General features: G+C 43.5%; 1 protein-coding gene across 4 annotated transcripts in view; it reads right to left on the bottom strand.

Annotated features, from left to right (window-relative positions):
- LOC132105861 (synaptotagmin-1-like) overlaps nt 1-24128 on the bottom strand; it is a 119872-nt gene that overhangs the window by 41212 nt on the left and 54532 nt on the right. For all 4 annotated transcript variants that reach the window (XM_059511324.1, XM_059511325.1, XM_059511323.1 and 1 more), the window contains exon 2: nt 2592-2780. In XM_059511324.1, the coding sequence (XP_059367307.1) occupies nt 2592-2754 (163 nt within the window). In that variant the 5' untranslated portion in view covers nt 2755-2780. The remainder of the gene's footprint in view (nt 1-2591; nt 2781-24128) is intronic.

Below are 24128 nucleotides of genomic sequence, written 5' to 3'. Positions count from 1 at the left end.
TGTCAAAATATCCACCTTGGAAATTATGCTCGAAAAAACTGTCAGTTTCTGTACCTTGACACCTACAAACTTGAAAAAAACTTAAACGTTGTGTAAATAGCACAAATAAATAAAAATAAACGAACATACAAATTAAACAATTTCAAACGGGGCACACTGGTACAACCTTCACAGAGTCCCCGCTGACCCCAGATACGGCCCTGCTCACGCCTGTTTCACACATACTCCGTCTGCAGTGCGTATGCAGTCCGTGTGCATTACATATGTGGTGCAGCACGGACCCGATGTGCTTTCACACAGGACGCGTTTGCAGTCCGCTTCTCGGTATGTAAACGACCGCTGCACTGCTGCAGACGCAACGCTCCTGGAACGCAACTGGAATCCGTTAACATGGGTGTGTAAAAAAATATGCAACGCATACGCACTGCAGACGGAGTATGTGTGAAACAGGCGTAAGGTTGTTTGCACCTTGTGCAATGTGGAATTAGTTTACAGCTTTTTCAAGCACTTTGTGATGCATTTTGGAAACAGGAGATGAGCCCCTTTTGTAATGCACCACCTAGTTTGATAAACCCCTTCTCAAAGACTTACTGTGTGTCAATTTTATTTGGGTAACACACATATTCTGAATGCCTTCGGCAGAATTCGAATGAGCCATTTTAATCTAGATTAATCTAGATTAATTTCAAGATCACAGTGAGATTAATCTAGATTCAAAAAATTTATCTATGCCCACCACTAATATATATATATATATATATATATATATATATATACACACACACAGTATATGCTAAGAAACTCATTATTTGATGTGGTAGAAATGACACAGTGGTGGACATGTTCATTTATTTCGGAAAAAAATGTTACAAGAATTATTTTTACAATGCATGTTTGTCCAGCAAAGTAAACTGTTAGTAAACAAATTAAACTACAGAGTAAAAAAGTATGTTTTCAGAAAGTCTTTTTAAAGAGTCTAAAGTGCTAGAGAAGCACTCAGTTCTGGCAAGGAAATAGATGTCAAACAGTTTCATCTTCATATTTTGCCTACATAGCGCTCTGACAGAAAGGCAGAAGGGCTAGAGTGAAGTAAATCTTTATCATCACTACGCAGCATCTGACTGTGTTCCTCTGTTTTTGTTGCACTAGACGGCAGATCATGACAGGTCCATGCGTCTTACTTTTACAGGCGGCACCTGCACACATTCAACGCACTGGATTATATTTGGCGGAAAAAAGCTCAAGTATTCTGCATCTGGACTTGCCCATTCATCACTAATGCAGGTCCGTCAGGGTTCCTAGATGCCCCGGTCAATACAGCACCCTTCTCCCCAGGCATTCATCAGCCAACGCACCGGTTGGCACAGAGACGTCTGTGTGATGGAGGGAGGCTGCTAAAACAGTAATTTAAGCCACTGTAATGGAGTGTCTTTTTCTGGCTGGATCTCAGAAAGGGGCATATCTGTCTGAGTCAAATGCGGCAACCCTTTATTTTACAGTTGTCTGCAGGAAAGCAAAGTGATAATTAATGTGGTGAATGTGTCTCCAAGTGTGAAAGCAAGGTTGGAAGTGAAAGTGTATGTGTGTGAGAGAGTGTGGGAGCGAAGTTGCATGTGTGAAATTGAGTATGAGAGATAGAGAGATAGGCAAAATGACCAGACACCTATAGTAAGGTACCGTAGGTATAGAAGAGGACTCAGATCTTTCTCAGGTTTTGCCAATGGTGTCACCTCAGGCATGGCATCCTAAATGTAATCCGGCCTTCACCTCTGCTACATACATGAGTAAACTTTAGCTCAATACTGGAATCAACTGTGGAAAAAACAGGCTTAGAAAGGTATTGAGAAATTAGCTTAGTAAGATTTCAATGTTGAACTTCTTGAGCTCATTGAGTGCTTCTCATTTGTTACAGCTCAGAAAAGAACATCTCAAATCAGCTTTTTATGAGGCTTTATTTTGGTTATAATGCTGCATTAGAAGTAAGCTGGATATTAACAAAATTTGTTAATTAGATTGCCAAACTTCATGGAGTTTCTTTTAAATGCAGAGTTTAAAAGAGACTGTTTCACCAGTATCTAATACTACTACTACTGCTACAAATAATAAAAACAATTCCTTGGACATAAAAACACTTAGCTGAAGAAACACCCACACACAAACAGCTGCAGATGTTTCAGTTTTAACTTGAAAGTATGAATGAGTGTACAGTGAATTGGATAGTGGTTAGATGCATGCATTTAGCTCCATGCTTCACAGTGAGAGTTGCAGTGTGTTGTGGACCGAAGCACAGGGCACTTAGACAAACGAAAGCACGCAAATAACGAAACTCATTTACTCGCTGATTTACAATTAGAATGAGAAGGAGCATGTTTGGTTGTCACCTGTTTCTCAAGCTCATTATTTTTCAGCACTGAGTGAACAATGGAAGTTAAAAAATGGAAATAAAATAATCAAAAATGGATCTGACAGACCTTGGCATAAACTGTCAATGCTGGAGCTCAATCAATGCCATTCAGGGTTTCAAAATTATGCAAACAGCAAATGTAATAATGTGAAGACCATTAAGTGTCGTGTTAAAAAATTTCACTCACGTGGGATTTTGTGCAGTTCATTCATGAACTTGTCTTTGACTTTGGAGAACATCTCATCTTTGGTGTCACGGGGACCGGGTCCTGCTGCCTCTGTGCTGTTGCCCGATACCCCAGGTGCCGCACTAGGTGCAGGGTTCCCCACCAGAGCCTCCCTTCGACTCATCGCTGGAAGTGTCAGCCAGGCAGAAGCTAACAAAAGAAAGACAAAAGAGGGTTAGTCATATTATCTGGAATATTAATAAGGAAATGTCAGGTGCAAATTCACAATTCTTCCAATATCTTTGTCGGTTTGTTAAAGGGGTCATATGATGCGATTACAATTTTCCCTTTCTCTTTGGAGTGTTACAAGCTCTTTGTACATAAAGAAGATCTGTAAAGTTGCAAAGACTAAAGTCTCAAATACACAGAGATATTTTTTATCAAAATTAAGATTCTGCCACGCCCCCCTAAAACGGCTCATTCAAACACGCCACGTCTATGTCACTATGTGGAAATATTTGCGTAATGCCGCCCAAATGTTCACGCAAAGAAAGAAGGCATGGATTCAGTAACCGCAGTTAGTGTTGAAGCAGCCATGTCAGGGAGATGCTGCGTGTATCTAGGTGAAAGCAAAAGCACTTTATTTGGCCTTCCGAAAGTAGATGCATTTATGAATCTTTAAGACTACTTACAACAGAACAGCAACGCATTTTATGGAAGACTGTTTAGTAAACCGAGGAGAGGAGGTCATTCTGACTTTGCTAAGACAATCTGACGCTTCTGAATCAGCTACTGGAAGTATGTTTTGTTATTAGTTCAATTATTTGCTATTGAATGTTTAAATGCGGAGTTTTACGGGTCGTGTGTGTGTGTGTGTTTGTGCGTTTGTGTGTGCACACGAGTGCTTGCGGTGTTTGGCCAATCACAATGCACTGGTTCAGTTGGCCAATCAGAGCAGACTGCGCTTGTCGGAAGGAGGGACTTTGTAGAAAATAACGAGTTTAAGAGAGGCAGGGAATAGAGGACCTACAATAATTTGAACATTAAAGCATGTCAACATATTCTGTTATTATATAACATATTAATGCTGTTTATAAACCCATCATATCACCCCTTTAATGTATACCACAAGAATTTGTAGGTGCTTACAAATATGGCCTAATACATTTATGTTGGACAACTACAGAAAAATTGTGGGAAATTTTGATACATTCCATCTTTTGATTCGGTTAAACAACAGCTAATTCAGATTCGTGTGAAAAGTTTTTGTAGGTTACATCAATACACATGTTTGTGGCACCAATGAGTGTTGTTAGTCAGTCACTGAATTATTCACTCAACTAATTTCACATTTCACTACTGAAGCCAATCCTTGATACAGAGATTCATATGTGGAACTGAATGGACATCATGACCTTTTTTGTTTAGTCATTTTTGGTCGGAAGATTCTTGTTCACAAACAACATGTTCCAGTTCATGCTGTTCGTTAATGAACAAAAGTCTAGTTCAGATTCAGAATGATGACATTTTTCAATGAAGAGGCATATTCATTCAATTAGCTAGTTCAAATAATAAAATACTTTTTATGGGCCACACAGGACATTTCTTCAAAGTTTCAAAAGTCTTCTGAAGTCACCAAAGCAGTCATACACTTTACAAAGGAAAATCAGTGCATGAAAGTTTAAGTTGTTCACTTAAAAGACTTGTTCACAACATCATTAACGGGGGATATAGATAGAAGCAGATAACAGGTCAGGAAGTGAGAGATGGAGTGAGAATGAGAAAGATGAAAACTCCAGTGTGTGAGAGGAAGGTGGAAAATGAGGTGTGATTTCAACGGGAAGCTTCGACTGCAGCATGCACTGAATGAACACACTGTGAGGTGTGTTTAGCTGTTTAAACATCCTCCCATTCATCCTTCCTAATCTCTCGCTCGCGTTTACTCAGTCCTCTGTTCATTTACTCACTCGCTTGCCTACAGACAGTCTATGCTTCCCCAGTTAATGTGCAGTCAGTGTCATATCTCTCTCACCAGCACCAGCATGACCCCAGGAGGACCTGAAGGACCACAGTAGGTCATAGTATGTGCTGATGAACAGTAAGCAGACTGTGAGTCTTGTTCTCTTCTATCCAGAGGACACGTAAGATCCGTCCACTCCTGCACAGTCTGTGTCACTGCCATTGTACCTACTCTGTAATTACTGCCATTGTCAATCATTCAGATGGAATATTAATAGATGGAATGAATGCAGCAGCTATGAAACCTCAAAGTTTAGAGAAATCAGAATAAACTTGCAGTAAGTTTAATTAGACTTTCTATTGGGTGGGATGGCTCTCCTCCTTTCTCTGCAGGTGACTGGGTGGAAAGACTATGAAACTGTTGGAGTTGTTGTGTTGGACAGGTTGTCATTGCTGTGCTCATGTCGCTATGGTGACAGCAGGACTGATGGCCTACAGGTTATACGGAGTGTGTGGTGGGTTTCCTGTAGATTGAGAGAGTTTGAGAGACTCTGAAGGGCAAACTAGAGAATATTTCAGAAAATGGGGTGCTTGGTGTTTCGTCTGACAAATTAGGTGTAAATTAAATGTTTAGCTGGTTCAAAGATACTTTAAGGAAGTGCCTGATCAGTTTTTTTGTCTTAGACACGAGAACTGTATAACCAACTACAAAAGTCCTATGGAAACTGATTTTGAACAACTGATGTGTAACCAAAGCTGGTGTGGAATAAAACAGTTAAAAACAGTTGTATACACATCTTTTTTTTCAGGACTCTTTGATGTATAGACGGGTAAAATGTTTTTTTTTTCTCTTTTATGATACAAGGACAAATTTTCCAATGTGAAACATTAGTTTTTTTTTTTTTAGTTTTTTACACTAGTTATTGTAGCATACCTTCAGACCAGCCCAGACTTGACATGCATTTTTTTAAAGACCTGTGCCTGATCAGTTGTCTGTCTTAGACACATGGCAACTACATACCAACTACAAAAATCCTATAAAACTGATTTTGATCTGAACAAATAAGACAGAATTTACCTCAAGAAGCTCTGGATTACCTCAGAAAAAATAACACCATGGCTTGATCCAGCAGAGATTATTAACATACTTGTATTAGTTTTAACATAACTTCATACACATTTCACTAGTTAGACTTTTTCCAAACTATAATTTCTAACTAAATGTATAATAAAGTGAAACATAATATATAATTAATATAAGTATATAAAGTAATATGAGTTATAATGTTACTAGCTTCATGAAGTATGCATAATATACTAAGGTACTGTGGGAAAAAAATGCTAACGATTTTTTATAAAAAAAAAATGGACTGAATACAACACTCTTGCCTTCACCTGCATCTCACAGAGGAAGGGGATGCTTGGTTAGTTCTCTTACGAGAGCTCTCTCGTACTGCGTCTTAGCTAAGACGCTACGGGAAAAGTCTCTTTTCACGAAATACTGAAGCAAAAAATTATCCTTAATTTTGTATTTTTGTAAAGCGCATTTGCAGCAGTACACAGCCATAGGCGAGACGGCTCGCTCGCTCATTGGCTTGTTCTGCGGCAACTGCACAGCCTATCGAGCGCAGGCTGATGCAACATCAGACCAATAAGGGCACTTCGCGCCCTTCTTGCCACTTCCCGCCGAAACGGGTGTGGCCCAACCTATAAAAGGAGCTCGAAAAGGCTGACTCACCTGATTTTTCATCTCTTCAGCGAAGCTCACGCATCGCTGGATCGCGAGGAAGCAAGCGCCGTCTGGAAGAGCATATCAGCAGGACGAGCCATCCTGAAGCCGCTGGCACCGCCGCCTTCCACTGCCGTTCCTGCTGCGCTATCCGGCGCCCATATCCTTTATAATCCTTGTTCTGTGATATTCTGTGTGTGTGTTCGCCCTGCGACGCACATTCACAAAAGAGCTGCGTCTTTTTAAAGATGCCTTCGTGCGGCTCGTGCAGAACCCCGCTCAGCGAAGGAGATCGTCATGTCATCTGCGTCTCCTGTCTGGGTGAAGACCATGCAGCGCTCGCGCTCGCTGATGGCGGATGTCCTCATTGCGAGTTGATGCCTATGGTGACTCTGAGGACTCGCCTGGCATCCTTCTCGAAGCGTGCATCATCCGCTGCGCCGCTCGCAGCGCCTACCAGAACCGCCTCCAGCTCGGCCGAGCTCGCCGGTTCCCTCCGCTTCGCCGGTCTCCCCTGCATCGCTTCCCGATGCTCAGCGTCCGCTGCTTGCCGACGCGTCATCGGAGGAAGTGGATCTCAGGCCCGCGTCGGAGGAAGAAGACACGTGCTCTCTGCTTGCTTCGGGCAGTGAGGGTTGGGCGAGCTCCGTGGATCTCGCGCCCGCTGCTCAGAGGCCCAGCAGACGGGGGGATATCGATAAGGAGCTGATGCGTGTACTCTCGTTGGCCGCGGCGAGCCTCGGCCTCGAGTGGTCTGCACCAGCGCCCCCTTCACCGTTCCCGGCTGGATGGTAGCTATCTTCCGGATGAGCGCTCTTCCTCAAGCTCAAAACACGCCCCTTTTCTTCCTGAGCTTCACGAAGAAGTGGCGAAGGCTTTGGACGCTCCATTCTCGGCGAGAATCCGCTCATCTGTTTCGTCAGCATTCTCCACACTGGACGGTGCTAAGAACAGAGGCTACCTGTCACTTCCGCCGGTGGAACAGGCTATAGCAGCGCACCTTTGCCCGCCCTCTGCTGGACGGCGGACTAAGGCGGCGTTGCCATCCAAAGCCTGCCGCATGACGTCATCGCTGCTCGCACGGATATTCTCTGCTGCTGGGCAGGCTGCGTCTGCGTTACACACCATGGCGACGCTACAGATTTTCCAGGGCGATCTTCTCCGCAAGCTGGATGAGATGGGACCTGAAGCGATCTGTCTGGCGGATCTGAGGAGTGCTTCGGATCTCTCCCTCCGCGCTACTAAGTCCGCTGCACAGGCCATGGGACGGGTTATGGCTTCCGCTACGGTGGCTGAGAGGCATTTGTGGCTGACGCTTTCTGACATCAAGGAGTCTGAGCGCGCTGCATTTCTTGACGCTCCGCTAACTCCTGCCGGCCTCTTTGGATCTTCCGTCAACGAGTTTGTGGAGAGATTCGCCGAGGACCAGAAAGCTTCGCAGGCGTTCAAGCACTTCTTGCCGAAGCGCTCCAGTTCTGCAGCTAGCCGCAGTGTTTTTTCTGGTGTTCCGGCCACGGCCGATGGTGCTATAAATGTTGTGACGATGCCCACTCCTCAGTGCCCATCTCCACATGTAAGCACAGCCCTACACACAGGGCCTGCGCTCATAATGTCGACTCAAGTCGGTCGCGCACACTACATAGTAAACGTGCCCACCCCTCAGTGCCCACAATTACTATGTCACATGCGTCACGTGGTTTCTGTAAAAACGAAACCCGTGCACGCTCGTCCGGCCACGGCCGATGGTGCTTTAAATGCAGTGACGATGCCCACTACCCAGTGCCCATCCCCGCATGTAAGCACAGCCCTACACACAGGGCTAGCGCACATAAGATCGACACAGATCGGTCGAGCGCGCCGCATAGTAAACGTGCCCACTTCCCAGTGCCTGTAAAAAAGAGGCCCGTGCACGTACATTCTGCACAGGCAGACGGCGAGTTGGAAGTGGTAAAAGTGCACACATGCAGCCCACGGTTACTCGCAGATATATTGAGTCCCACGGGACCCGCTCAGCCTCCCTCCAGTCGGTTAAGCGCCGGAACGGGGTCGAGGATGAGCGATCTGCCCGCTGTGATCAGCGCGCTCCCTGCCTCAGATGCGCAGCACACTCGAGCGCCGCCGTTGCCCAGTCAACAGAGCGCGTGTCACATCCAGCCCTTAGCCATTCATGCAGATGCATGGTCAGCGCTTCCAGGGGTTTCGGATTGGGTGCTAGGCATTATAAAGAGAGGCTACTCGCTACAGTTTTCTCGACGCCCACCGCGCTTCTCAGCGCGCGTCGAAACTACGGTCAAAACAGAAGTAGCACACATACTTCGGGCCGAAATATCAAAACTGTTGAGCAAAGGGGCTGTAGAGCCTGTGTCTCAAGCTCAAAGCGAGGGGGGGCTGTACAGCAGATACTTTCTGGTGCCCAAGAGAGACGGGGGTCTCAGGCCCATACTGGATCTAAGACAGCTGAACAAGGCATTGATGAAACGCAGTTTCAAAATGCTCACGACCAGGAAGCTCCTCGCGCAGATTTGCGGAGGGGACTGGTTCATGTCAATAGATCTGAAGGACGCGTATTTTCAAATACAGATAGCGTCAAACCACAGGCGGTTTTTGAGATTCGCCTTCGAGGGCCAGGCATACCAGTTTGCAGTCCTGCCATTCGGCTTGTCCATAGCTCCTCGTACGTTTACGAGGTGCATGGATGCAGCGCTCGCTCCTCTCAGACTCAGAGGCATACGAGTGCTGAATTATTTGGATGACTGGCTGGTTCTGGCCCAATCACGAGCGGAGCTCGTGGACCACAGGGCCGTTTTACTCGATCACCTCGAGAAGCTCGGCCTCAGTGTCAATTGGGCGAAGAGATGGCTGAACCCCAGTCAGACGATCCCGTTTCTGGGTATAGTTCTGAACTCGTGTTCCATGACGGCGCGACTGTCACCACAGCGCACGATGGGCATTCAGCGCGCAGCGAGTTCTTTCCGCTGCGGCGCGACTGTGTCGCTCAAACACTGTCAAAAGATGCTGGGTCTCATGGCCTCAGCATCTCCGGTTCTGCGGCTGGGCCTGCTCCGCATGCGCCCCCTGCAGTTCTGGCTGAAGGCTCGGGTGCCGCACAGAGCGTGGGCGTCTGGCCGGCTGCATTTCAAGGTCGATCAGAGCTGTGTTGCGGCTCTAGCACCTTGGACAGCGAACGGCTGGTACCGATCAGGTGTAAGCCTGGGGACTTCCCCGAGTGTGAAAATGGTGTCGACAGACGCCTCCACTTCGGGATGGGGAGCGCTGCTCGAAGGCAGACCGTCCTTTGGCCTATGGTCAGAACGGGAAAAGCTCCATCATATCAACTGCCTGGAAATGCTGGCAGTGGAGAACGCGCTGACGCGCTTTTGTCCCCATATCAAGGATCACCACGTCGTAGTCCGTTCGGACAACATGTCCGTGGTGTCCTACATAAATCGCCAGGGCGGTCTCGGGTCCCGAAACCTGTACAGGCTGACGGAATGCCTCCTGATTTGGGCTCAACGCAACGTGCGCTCGCTGAGAGCAGTGCATGTGCCTGGACTGCAGAATCTGGGTCCAGACAGGCTGTCCAGAGGCAATGTCCCTACGGGCGAATGGTCTCTACACCCGCAAACAGTTCGGCTGTTGTGGGAGAGATTTGGCATGGCGGAGGTGCACCTCTTTGCGTCCCACGAAAACGCTCACTGCCCCGCATTCTTTTCCAAGAACGAAAGCGCGCTGTCACGGAAATGGCCGTGCTGCCCGCTTTATGCGTTCCCTCCCGTCTCCCTCCTTCCGCAGGTGATAGAACGGGTGAGAGAAACGAGATGTTCAATACTGCTTGTGGCACCTCTTTGGAAGAACCAACCATGGTTCCAAGATTTGATGCAATTAGCAGATGTCGCCCCATGGCCGGTACCGTTGAGGAGAGATCTCCTCTCGCAGGCCAGGGGCTCGATTTGGCACCCTCAACCGGAGTTGTGGTCCCTCCATGTATGGGCACTCAACGGTTACCCGCTGATCTCGCAGTGGGAGTGCTAAATACCATCACTCAGGCTAGAGCTCCGTCGACACGACGTCTGTATGCCTCGAAGTGGTCGGTGTTCTCCAGCTGGTGCACAGCTCGAGGTTATTCACCCCTTAGTTGTGAGGTGACGGAGGTCCTCTCCTTCCTACAGGAGCTGTTGGATAAGGGCAGAGCCCCATCCACGCTCAAAGTTTATGTGGCGGCCATCGCGGCGTTTTCTGAAACGGCGTCCGGTCAGTCAATAGGAAGGAACGATTTAGTCATCCGGTTCCTCAGAGGAGCTAGGAGGCTGAATCCTCCTAGACCTCCGTCAGTCCCTATGTGGGACCTCGCGGCGGTTTTGGAGGCCTTGAAGGGTCCCCCTTTTGAGCCTATCCAATCGGTTAGCCTTCAGCATCTGTCGTTCAAGACAGTATTCTTGTTGGCTCTCGCTTCTGTGAAGCGTGTGGGTGATTTGCACGCGCTCTCGGTGAGCCAGTCGTGCTTGGAGTTTGGGCCCAATGACTCAAGGGTCATACTCAAACCTAGGCACGGTTATGTGCTGAAATCCCTCAACACACCGTTTCGGGCTCAGGTTATTGCCCTGTCCGCCCTGCCGGTGTCAGGGGAGGATGGAGACTCGAGTCTTCTTTGCCCTGTCAGGGTTTTAAGAGCTTTTGTGTCTCGCTCTGCTGCCTTTCGGCAGACGGAGCAGCAATTTGTCTCGTTCGGTGGACGTTCCAAAGGAATGGCTGTTTCGAGACAGACTCTATCCAGATGGATAGTTGACGCCATAGCGTTAGCTTACGCTTCCAGGGGCCTTCAGTGCCCATTGGGCGTCAGAGAACGCTCCACAAGAGGCGTCGCCTCGTCGTGGGCGTGGTCTACTGGGATCTCCTTGCAGGATATATGTATGGCGGCGGGTTGGGCCTCGCCGTCTACATTTATCAGGTTCTATAACCTGGAGGTTCCCGCCTTGCAAGCAAGGCTGCTGTCGGTATAGAAGAATCAGGGCCCTGAGGGGAATTCTGAATTCATGAGCGCTATGCGCTGCCGACTGTTATATGGGCAGTATTGCGTAAGACCCGCATTGCCACATTGGTCAGGCCTTGCCTCGGCTGTGTGATGTCATATTGCCGCATCTACGGATGCTGCTAGATATGGGACGGAGGGCTTTCCCCCTTTTCTGTCCCGGACTCTCTGTGAGTCCCTCAGGTGACTGTGCACTGTAAATCCTGGGCGTTGCTTCAGGTTTATCGGTGTGTGATCCCTGCGCGCACGGCGTTTTACATCGGGTTCCCGTAGCGTCTTAGCTAAGACGCAGTACGAGAGAGCTCTCGTAAGAGAACGTACTCGGTTACTAAACGTAACCTCGGTTCTCTCTAGAAGAGCGAACGAGTACTGCGTTCTCTGCCGTGCGTACGATTCACTCTGGTTCGCTTCGGCGATGAAATAAATCAGGTGAGTCAGCCTTTTCGAGCTCCTTTTATAGGTTGGGCCACACCCGTTTCGGCGGGAAGTGGCAAGAAGGGCGCGAAGCGCCCTTATTGGTCTGATGTTGCATCAGCCTGCGCTCGATAGGCTGTGCAGTTGCCGCAGAACAAGCCAATGAGCGAGCGAGCCGTCTCGCCTATGGCTGTGTACTGCTGCAAATGCGCTTTACAAAAATACAAAATTAAGGATAATTTTTTGCTTCAGTATTTCGTGAAAAGAGACTTTTCCCGTAGCGTCTTAGCTAAGACGCAGTACTCGTTCGCTCTTCTAGAGAGAACCGAGGTTACGTTTAGTAACCGAGTACGTTTTCAACTTCATTCAGAATCTTAGAGTAAGTGTGCATTCACTATTTTACAGATGTTATTTCCATTTGATTCATTTGTGTACGGTAAAATATGTTTGCTATGTGGTAATTGTGTTCTTTGTTTCGATAAATTAGTATCATTATCAGTGAACATCAGAATAATGTTAATTTAGTTTGTTTAAACAGCACTGTGATGAGTGGGGCAGGGCCGAGAGCCGTGGGAACGGAGCGAGGCCGGTGGAGTGATTGGGAAATGAGCGACACCTGCCCCACTCACTGGTCTCGAGTCCCACGGAGGAGATCGGAAGGATACAAAGCCCACTTGGTCATGGAAAACATAGACTAGATTCCTACCCGCACAGAAACCTGGACAACAGCTAAGACCATGTGATGCACACACTCCCATGAGTCTCTTTAAAATGTTGTTCAAGTTTACTGCCGCTGTTTTGGATATTGACGTCTTGGCTCCTGTGTTGTTGTTCTTTTTTTGTTTGTTTGTTTGATCCTAATATACTGTTTAACTGGACCCGAAAGTGAATCTCAAGTTATTTTATGTAATAGTTATATATTCTAAATACACAACTATATACATTTTTTCCTCACAGTCTTTCTTGTAGCAATTCCCTCTCAGTCACACACCTGACTGAAAGGCTCATTATGCAGCTCATATACATTTTCTACACAAAATGTGTTTTATGGCCTTATTTCAGTGACTTTAAAATTTATTTTTTCACTAAGAATGCATAAATGTTGTTTTCTCAAAAACACAATAACGTACATACATGCTGCTCACATGTTATTGTAGCTCAGTTTGTGCTGATTACAGTGTTGTTAATCTTTAGCCATTAAAATGTTTATAAGTAACTGAAAAAAGGAAAAATGTCAAGGCATGTCAAAATATCACCAGGGGCCCCCCGAAACACCCTCAGACCCCAGAGGGTTAAAGTGTAAAAATCTTTCACAACATTACTGTTTTGCTATATTTTGGATCAAATAAATGCAGTATTGATGAGCAGAAGAGACTTCTGTTAAAAACATAAAAAAATATATTGTTGCTATAAAACTTTTGAATGGTAGTGAACAATTCTATTCAAATTGACACTATAATGTACTATAATGAAGGTAGTGTAGGAAAAAAAAATTGTGCAGATCTCTCTCTCTCTCTCTCTCTCTCTCTCTCACACACACACACACACACACATAATCACAAGGATATCCTCCACTTCAGTATTATTTAAAGTACCCTAGCACTAACAGTAGGCACCAACAGTGTAGAGTTTTATATCCCCAGAACTTTTTTTTCTTCTAAGGAATAAAGATGTTGACCAACAGCTGGTCAAGCCTGTGTGCTGCTGGCTGCAAACTGACGCTAATGACTTATCCACACCCTAACCAGGCTGCATACTCTATGGGGAAGTGTTTACATATGTACACAGCAGCAGCAGCTGTGTGGTCTGCTGACACAACAGGGTATGAAGGGCACAGGATTCAACAGCTGTGGCACTCACTAGCCATGGCTAGTTTTGGTAACACATCTCAATTCAGATCAAAATCTGTTTTATAGGATTTTTGTAGTTGGTATCTAGTTGCCATGTGTCTAAGACAGACAACTGATCAGGCACAGGTCTTTAAAAAAAGTACATATCAAGTCTGGGCTGGTCTGAAGATATTCTACAATAACTAGCATTTCTCAGTTTCACATTGCAAAATTTGTCCTTGTAGCATAAAAGAGAAAAAAAAAAATGTAGAAGTTTGGTTGGGTGGATCAATTACTTGCAGAGGAAGGTTTCTGGGTCTCAAAGCTAGACAGGAGCTTGTGCTGACAGTCCACAGGTGTTGTGTGTTTTTTGAGGCAGCATGTCACTCTCATGATATGAAGTGGGTGGCAGTTGAGCTGGTAGCCAAGCTGAACTTTGGGAAGGTGGATGATCTTTTCTTTTTTTTTGGGGGGGGGGGGTGCTTTTGTGTGTGTGTGTGTGTGTATGCCGCACATGTGAATAGCACTGCCGCGCACCTACGAAGCTAAACTGCTTCACATGGTGAGTCATAAAAGTCCATTATAGACCTACACAAAAAGCCATAATTACTCTCAAATGGGTCGAGGCTGTGCAAGAATGTCCATTAGGCCATTACTATTTGTATCACACAGACAAAACCAAGTTGCACATTTAAGAGCTAAAACAGCAGGATGCGAGAGACATGCTTGTAGGAGGCACTTGCCCATTGAACAGACTTCACAAGGACTGCAGCCCCCTCCACCCAAACAGCAGAGCAGTCATTTAAAGCAAAACTGCAAAAGGCGCTAATCATCCAGACTTTAAAAATACAATCTCCTTGAAATGGTAACAATGTCTCTGCAGGTCTTTATTCAATTTCAGAGCTCTAATAGCAGGAGCAGTTCTTGAATTTGGAGATTTTCTCTAGTCTGTCTTTGAGATGAATGATTCATTGAAAACATACTCTGTTTGATGATTTGCACATACAGAGCAGCTCAGAAAAGAGTTTTAACACAATGGGTGCATGTTCATTTCCAGATGCCATTCAGTGAACAATTCAGACTTTTTGAGCGCAAGTACCACAAGCGGTACTGTCCCCGTGTTTGTTTTCAGTTTTTTCAGAGTCTTTTTGTTTCTCTTTTGCCCCCCCCCCTGATGGCATGGAAGTTGCTGCACGATTCACTGCCTTAGCTCGCCTGGATTTCCCCTTCATTGAGTATTCCTGGGAGTTCTGCAGGCTCACCGCGGCAATGGCCCTGGATGACTCCACCCTAAACTTGTTTTTCTGGCACAGGGTCGATTATCATCGCCTCGTGGACCTCCCAGATACCACAGAACCATAAGTGGTACTTTCCCCGTGTTTGTTTTCCATTTTTTTTAAAGTATTTTTGTTTCTCTTTTGTTCCTCCCTGCGGCATGGAAGTTACCTGCACGGTTCACCACCTTAGCTTGCCTGGATTTCCCCTTCATTGAGTATTCCTCACGGGACAAAGCTGGAGGGAAGAAATCCTCCGGTGGAGAGCGTCTGGCCCAGAGCCAGTACAGGCCCACCAGCCGCGGCATCCTCCAGTCAGCCAGTCGTTTATGTGGCGAACCCGCCGGACATTCCAGTGTCAAGCCCACTGGATGTGGCTCCCACAAGTCTGCTGGCTGTTCAGCACTCTTGCCGCCGGCCACTCCTATGGCAGGCCCGCCCATCGGTCATTCGGTAAGCCCACTGACCGTTCATGTGGCAAGCCCGGTGCCCGTTCCTGTGGCAAGCCCACTGGCCATTCCAAAGTCAAGTTCGCCGGTCGCTCCTGTGGCAAGCCTGCCGGGGGTTCCTCAGTCAAGCCTGCCAGCCCTAGAGCTCGCTCCAGTACCGGCTCCAGCCCCAGAGCTCACTCCAGTGTTGTTTCCAGCCCCAGAGCTCACGCCAGCGTCAGCTCTTGCCCCTGATTTCGCTTCAGTACCAGCACCTCGAAAGCGCCTTGCTGTGACTGCTTGTCCAGAGTGCCCTCCAGTGCCAACACCTCCTAAGCACTTCCCAGATCCCAAGTTTAGCCCAGGAAGGGCTCCCGATTCCCCATTTAGCCCAGGGAGGGCTCCTGATCCCCGTTTAGCCCAGGGAGGGCTCCTGATCACCTGTTAGGCCCAGGGACGGCTGCCTGATCCCCCGTTAAGCACAGGGAGGGCCTCCAAAGTCTCCTGATCCACCACTGTGCCACAAACTGGTACCCGCTGTCCCATGTCTGTCCTGGGGGACCTCCAGAGCACTTACTAGGAGGCGGGGAGTAATGTCAGACTCTGTTCCCTGTTTTTGTATGTGTTTTGCTCCCCATGTGTTTTCATAACCAAATTTTGTCCTTCCTGTTCCTGTCCTCATTGTGTTAATTTGACTCCAGGTGTTTCCGTGTATTTCTATTGATCCCAGGTGTGTCTTGTCATCCCCACATTCAACACTCAATCTCATTGCTCCTTTATCTCTGTGCTCCACACAGTAGCATAACGTGATACTGAGTTACTGATTGAGTCACACGTCACATTTGAATTTGGGGACCAGTTCTCATTATTAAATAACTACCTAACTATGGCTTGCCCCAATGAACTCCTAATTTGCTGCTAATAAATATTTAGTAAGGTAGTTGTTTAGTTCAGGCTTGGGGTAGGATTAAGGGATCTAAATATGCTCATGCCGAATAAGGCTCTAAAATGTGCTTTGTAAGTATGAATAAACTGCAAATATGCTAGTAATATGCAAACTAATAAGCAATAAGGTTTATAGTTTGAATTGGTCCTTAAACTAAAACCATTTAATTGCAAGTAAACTATAAAACCCCCACTGACTGCATAATGTGCTTCCAGGATGCACCATACTCTCTTTACCCAGCCAAGTGTGGGCCATGGCACTGAGCAGGTGAAAAATCCTTACCCAATTACCACTCTGCCAGATGGCACAGCATGGCTTTCATTGCACTCGCTCTGGTGCTCTGCGCATCAAACCGCGCTTCTCTCCCTCCTCTCCTGGCTTCCTGCTTCATCCCCCCATTTTGCCAACTGGGTTACGCTACTCCACCGAAACTTCCACTGCTACCAGAGCAAAACAACAGCTCTGTGCCATGCAGTAAGACACACAGTATTACTTTTGTGTACGCTGGGTTGTCATTTGTTACTTGAGTTGCTTCTACGTTGGTTGGACTTTTGAAGGCCCCAGAGTGTATTTTCTGAACTGTGGCACTTAAAACTGCGTCAGATTGATGTCTCGGCCCATAACCACCCCAGCGATAAACGTTAGTCATGTTATCATGCAGTAGGGAAGGGCAGGAGAGGGTGCTTGGGCCCATGCCATTGCGCTTTCTTTAATCATGCCGAAATTAAAATAGTGGCACAAGCACATGCCTTGAATCACAATTAATTTCTTTTGCTTCAGACTTTGATCTTAGTCGTCTATATGTTCTGGTTGAAATTCAGGGCCTAATCAAGCATGTAATCATCAATTACTTCCACTTAACTGGAGTTGACTTCCATTTGTTACCAGCGATAGTCTTGCAACATGTTTATTGCATATAAAAAAAGTGCATGCATAATGCAATCAAGGAATGGTAGTGTGTATTTGCAACCCAGAGAAGACATTTCATATTCACTGATGCACTGAATCTCAATGACGAATCAACATGTGCATAACGCGTCTTCACAAGTTCGATTATATGTTTGAGTAATTTCTGTGAAATACTTGCAGATGTACTAATCTCTCAGCACTGGGTATGAAATAGTGTGGTAGTGACTTCATTTCATGGGGTTGTCATGAAAATGTCTACAATTATATTTAGGTGCTTTTGCATGTGTATATATGTACAGTAAAAGTATTCATCTGCTTGATTACGTATTGTTCTGCTGTCATGCAAAGCCCAATTAAAGTTCAAAAGCCTTTTAAAATGGATAATTATGACTCTAATTGGATGAGCTACATTCAAAGCTGTAAATCGTCAATATAGACACACCCGGGACTGCATATACGGTAATTTGAGTTAAATGTATTATTGTGAAACATTGCTTTGTTGCTTGGCAACTCTACAATAGGCTGTGTTAGTTTCTGAAAATGATATAAAATTATTAATATTAAATGGATATACTTATTTACCATTTTTTAATAGCAACATTGCCTTCTTAAACCTTAGGAACATGATTTACTAGTACTAAAACCAGTGTAATACACCATCAAATGATTTTGTTTTCCTTTTTTAAATGGCAAATTTTAAAGATAAAGAAGTAACAAACTATGTGAGACAAAGTTGTTAGCAAGAAAGTGGAAAAAACAACTAAAACTGTAGTGTCACTCTATTTAATTTGGCAGAGCAAATTTGCATTGGAAAACAAGTGAAAATTTCATCTCAATGAGGGTGTTGGGAAAAAGTAAATTGTTAATTGTGGGGGAATGCATGTTCTTGAACAAATATTGTTTTATTTATAAATTTGTTCAATTTATTGTGGTATTGAAAGGAGAAAAAAGAAAATTAAGTGTTAAAATTTCGAGGTGTAACAAACAAAATAGGAAAAAATTCAAAGTGGAGGGTGAATGCTTTCTGTTGTGTATGTTTGTGTGAATATGTATGTGTATAGAAAAGGAAGCAAGTGAGGTGAAAACAGTCTGATCTCTATTTAATGGCTTTGGCTTTGATGTGACTGTATGAAGCTATTTTTCTTAGAGGTCCATAGTACAGTGATTGAAAAATATGTATTGTAAACTGAATTGAACTGAAACTGGCTAAATGTAGATAATAGCATGGTACATTGAAACCATAATAATATAGCATGGTTTCTCAAATAATACCATAATATTACCATGATACATGTCCAAAAGTACTTTTTCAACAGTTTAACACGCAACTATATTTCCCCAGGTGTATGAATATGCTTAAATATGCAACTTAACATGATCATGTCTCTTTATAAAGTTGTGTTTGCATGAATAATATATGCGGTTGTAAATAGTTGACTGTACAAACGGAGTGAACTACAAAGGAAAAGTTCAAACCAAATCATTATTTGAGCTAGCAGTAAGGTGCATATCCCAGCTGTAATGACTCTCTGGAAAAAGCTGGAGTGGGAAGGGGCTAATGGTTTGTAATCGTTTTGTCAAAAAACGGTTCAGAAGCACAGGTAGTAGAAAAGAACAAAAAAAGGACACATTTAGTTGAATAAACACACACACACACAAAAACGTCTGGATGAATGCTATGGTTTGGATCAATAATACAAATCAATGCGATGAGAAAGAGAAAGAAAGAGGAGAGATGAAAAACACTGGTAAAATAAACTGGATGCTACAGGCAATGAACAAGCGTGAACACTTCAACCTCTCATCGGCAACAACAACAATCATGTTTTTAGTAGTTATATTTGATTATATAATGACCCATTGTAAATTCATATTGACAATTTAGCTTATTCAGCTCTCTGATAGATTTTTTTTTTGCATTCAATCAAACATAATTCATATTTAAACTTTTCCTTTACAGCACCTTTTCCTTAGCCTACAAAAGATTTCCCCAGGAAGAAAATGACCAACATAACAAAATAACTGCCTGTAGCTTTATAGATAAAGTGTGTAATTTCTGCACCACCAGCATCAACAAATATAATAAAAAAATGATGCTTTCAAACAGGTTTATCGTTTATCTTCAAATGAGGGATACATGAGTATTTTAATGTCAAACGTGTAAAGTAAGTTTTAATCTAGTTTTAACACTGGCATTCATAATGTTGTGTTTCATTTAAAGATAATGTTCACCAAGACGTCCAAATTGCTTTCCCATGGGGATAAAGCAATAATCATAGCAATGGAAATCTTTTGATCTGAAGGGAGAACCAACAATGCAATTATATTAAAATGAAATAATAATAAAAAAAAGAAAACCGAACACAATTAAAGGCTGAATGAAAGCAAATAAATAGTTAACTGGTGTTGCGTCAAACAATTAAGAGCACTTTATTGAATTGCGTGACGCTTATCAGACAAATAGTAATTAAAGCCTCTAAAGTAAATGCCATTTCATTTTATGATCAAAACAAGTGCTTTCTATAAAGGAACAGTACAGGAACTATATGAGTATGCAAAGTGCATACTAATGTATTTCAGTACATGCTGCAGTTTGAGAGATAGTTAGCATTAGAACATTTCAGTACTTTTCTACTACACTTTAAAGGCTGGAATGCAGTACAGAACTTTTTAAAATTAAGCTTTTAAAACACTAGGCATTATACATTTGTTGACTTTGTAAATACAGAGGAAAAATTAGGGACCGTACACTACCATGACTTCAAAGTTGTTCTGAACACAACAAACTCATACAGAAACAAACGTGTAATATGCAATTTGAATATAAAATTTGAATATGAGATTTTCTATTAAATCTATCTACTATTTGCAGCCTGGCTTGTTTTTCGGCAACTAGCATTGGGCAAATAGTGTTGACTGTATTCCAGCCTTAAATGTTTGGATTAAGCCATTTTCAGTTACTTGTGAAGGAACACTATAAAGGGATTGTTTCGATACGATACTATAATCAATATGTTTTCAGGAACTAGTGGTCAGCTGACTAATTAGGCCATAAGGAACAAACTGGAATGTCAAGGGCAAAATGTACAATATGAATGTATAATTCACTTCTTTTTCAGCAAAATTAGCCGATAGGGGAATCGTAGTAATTAACCTCCAGGAGACTTTAACTCTGCTTTGGGGCATGGTGAGATTACAGCAAAATAGTCAACAAATGGTAACCGGTAACACTTTAGTATAGGGACCAATTCACGCTATTAACTAGCTGCTTATTAGAGCTTGCCTATTATTAAACTATTGGCTGTTTATTAGTACATATAAAGCTCATGTTCTGCATGACCATATTCTACATCCCTAATCCTACCCATTATCTAAACTTAACAACTACCTTATTAACTAATAATAAGCAGCAAATTAGGAGTTTAGTGAGGAAAAAGGATGTAGACTAGTTAATGGTTTGTTAATGGTGAGAACTGGACCTTAAAATAAAGTTTGACAATGAAACCAAACTAAAACATAACCTGTCTGTCTGTCTGTCTGTCTGTCTGCCCAAACACTTTAACAAATATAAAGGCAAAATCATCCCTCTACATTTCAGACAATAAAATTACATTCTTGCAAAGAAATTCTGGGCATCACTGTAGTACAATCACTCCATCAGGCCAACCAAGAAAGAAATGAGACTGATCATTGATAATATGCTGTGTGTGTCTGCATTTATATGTGAACAAGAGAGTGAAATAGAGAGAATTGAAAGAAAGATAAGAGCAGTAGAGTCCTCCAGTGTCCAGGGGCTGTGCTTAAGTCCCCTGCAGTCCATCTCTAGGGTAATGAACGTGGAAAAGTTATTAACCTCGCTTTGCTGCAGGGCCACTGCCTCTCTATTTAGCCCATGCACAAAATCCCCCCCTTTTCAATTACCTACCATGGAGGATGCTGAAAAACTCCTAAACTACTCTTTGTTGTTTATAAACTACCTTGAAAAAAGGACTTGAGACAGTGAAAGCAGTATTGCATCAGCTTGGGCATAAAACCCGATGAGTGTGAGGAACCCTCAGGGCATCGCTCACTCATCGGCTCACAGCTGTTCTCATTTACATCCTGAACAAGTGTAAATAATGGACGTTTGGCTGAGGCAGGGCAGATCTGCTGGGGAAAGAGGGTATGTTTGGGAAGCAAAAAGCGATGGGAGTAATACAGATAGGTTTTTCGGCGTATGAGTGTATTCTTAAGAGTAGGAAGCCAGTTGTTGCTTCGTCACACAACTTTCGTCTGCATGGAGACTTAAATTCAAGCCAACTGTGTTTTTTTAACACCCCAACTTGTTTGTGACCAAAAAGCACCAATCATTTGTTCATTAGCATGACACCAGTCAAACACTTCGTCATTAAATGCTATTAGTCATCCAGTGTAGGCAATGGCCCCAGGCCAGGATGTCTGTTGTTTATTTCATCATGTTTTTTTCTTGTTTTGGAGTAATTGGGCTTGTAGGAGCCCTGAGCCTCTCTCATGTACACCCACACACACACATTTAGTGGTACAAAGTGACAGAAAGTGACGTCTCAAATGGAGATACTTTGGGAGCTCGGTGTCATGGGCACTGGCATCAAGCTGGGTGTATGCACATACAGTATATATGTACTATATAGGAGGGCAGGTGGGTCAGCAAGTCAAAGAATAGATTTGTACAGGCAACAACTGAATAAACAAACATTCACAATGAAGACACGGTCAGGTTTGAAAGCATACATAACCACTAAATAAACTTTCCCTTAAAAAATAAAATACAAAAAAAAAATCTGTAGGCCAAGGCTTTTTCAAATTGATCAGCACCCTCAGTATGTAAGTAAATCTGAGTGTGTGATATTAAGATGTTATCTGAAATTCTATATGAGACTCATGAGAGAAGCCGGAGAGTCTCCATTTTATTTAATTTCACAACTGTAGGTGAAACAACTGAGATATTTAAGAGATCACATTTGTTATTTTTAATATCATGTGAGAAAGCTCTAATGGATCAACTTCAATTTACCCTTCAAATGTTTCAGAATGTGTTGTAATTAACAGGTCAGTAATGATAAAAAACCCACATACAATACCATGAATTAATGACCAAAAAGCAAGAGAAAATTCTACAAACTTCCAAAAATAAAAATAATCAGTGCCTTGTCTATCCACCATGTGAAACTCATTTCACACAACTCTCCATTTTGTATTATGCCTGCTGCCATTTTACGACACTGAGGTGAACAGACACATATGTGGGTTAAAAAAGGATATCTTTCAAAAAAACAGGAGGGAGGACAGATAAAGAGACAGAGTGAGGGAAAAAAACGACAGCAGACAGTGAAGGGGGGAAAAGGGACTGGAGAGGGCAGAACCCTTGGGGCTAGAGGGAAAAAAGCTCGCTCAGAAAGATCAGAAGTGACAAGGTGAAGCAGAGCATGATGGGATTCCACTCTGCCTGTTTGGTATTTTTGAGAAGAGGCTTATATAAGAGTTATGAATACAGCAACAGATACATATAAATCTACATTAAAGGCAAAGTAAAGCAACAACCTTAAAGGTACATTTCTTAATAACAAAGGCAAAATGTTTTGAATTTGAATTGACTTTGTAAAAAATAAAATATAAACAAAAAAGACTGTTTTATCTTATTTTGCACTGAATGAGTTTGGTACTTCACAGGAAAATTGGAAATGACTCCACATTATGTATTACAAAGATTGTAAGGCAGTGCTGTACTGATATTCAGTCTATTTTTATTCTACTTCTACTTCAAAATCTCCCATTGACCCCTTTTATTTCATTGCAATTTTGACTACAAAACAAACAATGTTTAACTGGAATCTGAACTTACTGAATTAAATACATTCAACACAGGATATCTGGTGTTACAACACTAGTTTTCAGACAAACCCTTCCTACTAAATATGCCTTTAAATGCAAGTGAACTATAATTATGCTTTGTCATAGTTCAACTGTCAAAACAGTCCTTTACTTAGGAGCATTCTTTTACAATGAATTAATCTATACAGCGTGTGAGTGTTTTTAATATATATATATAAAATTTCATTCCATTCTAACTCTCTTTCCTTACAGTCAATTTCACACTTTAATTCTGCACTATTTACAACCTCGGTTCAAACTGAATTTGACTTTTAGGTATTCTAAAGTTAAAATCCACTGTGCACAGCCCTGATGTACACAACAGTTTGATAAATACGCCTGTATAAAGCAGCAATCTAAATACGTTCAAACAGTGTAGCCAGGTTACGGTTGTGTTCGTGAGTGAGAGAGAGAGAGAGAAAAGAATTGATTGGTATGCCCTATTACTTCTCTTTTTATTCTTTATAGGAGGACGTCAGGTGTGATGCAGTGTGTGCTAGTAGATTGCTTTTGGACCAAGGGCTCGGCCTTTATCTTTCTCTCTCTCTGCCCTTCTCACCTGTGATTTACAGTGCCTGTAAGAGCCCTGTACACCTCTCTAATTGAAAAGGAAAGAATGGGAAAGGCTAAACTGTCAGTGCACAGGACACTTGACGCTCCCTCTACACTGACATACAAGACAACGGTTTAAGAAAGAAACACATTGAATTGTCAAATTTGACCATAAAATGAGCGGCTCAAAATTGATACAAACATTCATAAATGACATCATTACTTGTTGGTGGGGCCTGCCTCATGATTCATTGGGGCACCCCAAGAGTTTTGGTACTCTATCTATTAATTTGCTCTGAGCTTCTCCACAGATGTAACTCCTAACAACTCATTCTGCTCTCTCCACGACTCCCACGTCGGCGAGTCTTTCATTTTTTGTAGATAAAGAGGGCATTTTGCAGCTGGCACTTCACACACACACTCACACAAGCAGTCAGTATGTACTTGCAAGGGCTGTTTGTCCTGAGAGTGTGAATTTGAATATATTTCAGCATTGCATAACACTCTACATTTTAGGATTTTATCCTACGGAGTGGCTTTATGAAAGAGATGAATCCACCGCTGCTGGCAACACTCTGAATACACAGGTTTTGTGATTTA

Source organism: Carassius carassius, chromosome 26 (genome assembly GCF_963082965.1).
Source record: "Carassius carassius chromosome 26, fCarCar2.1, whole genome shotgun sequence".
In the NCBI taxonomy this organism is placed as follows: domain Eukaryota; kingdom Metazoa; phylum Chordata; class Actinopteri; order Cypriniformes; family Cyprinidae; genus Carassius; species Carassius carassius.
Note: the sequence above shows the minus strand (reverse complement) of the source record. Positions and strands in the feature narration are given on the sequence as shown.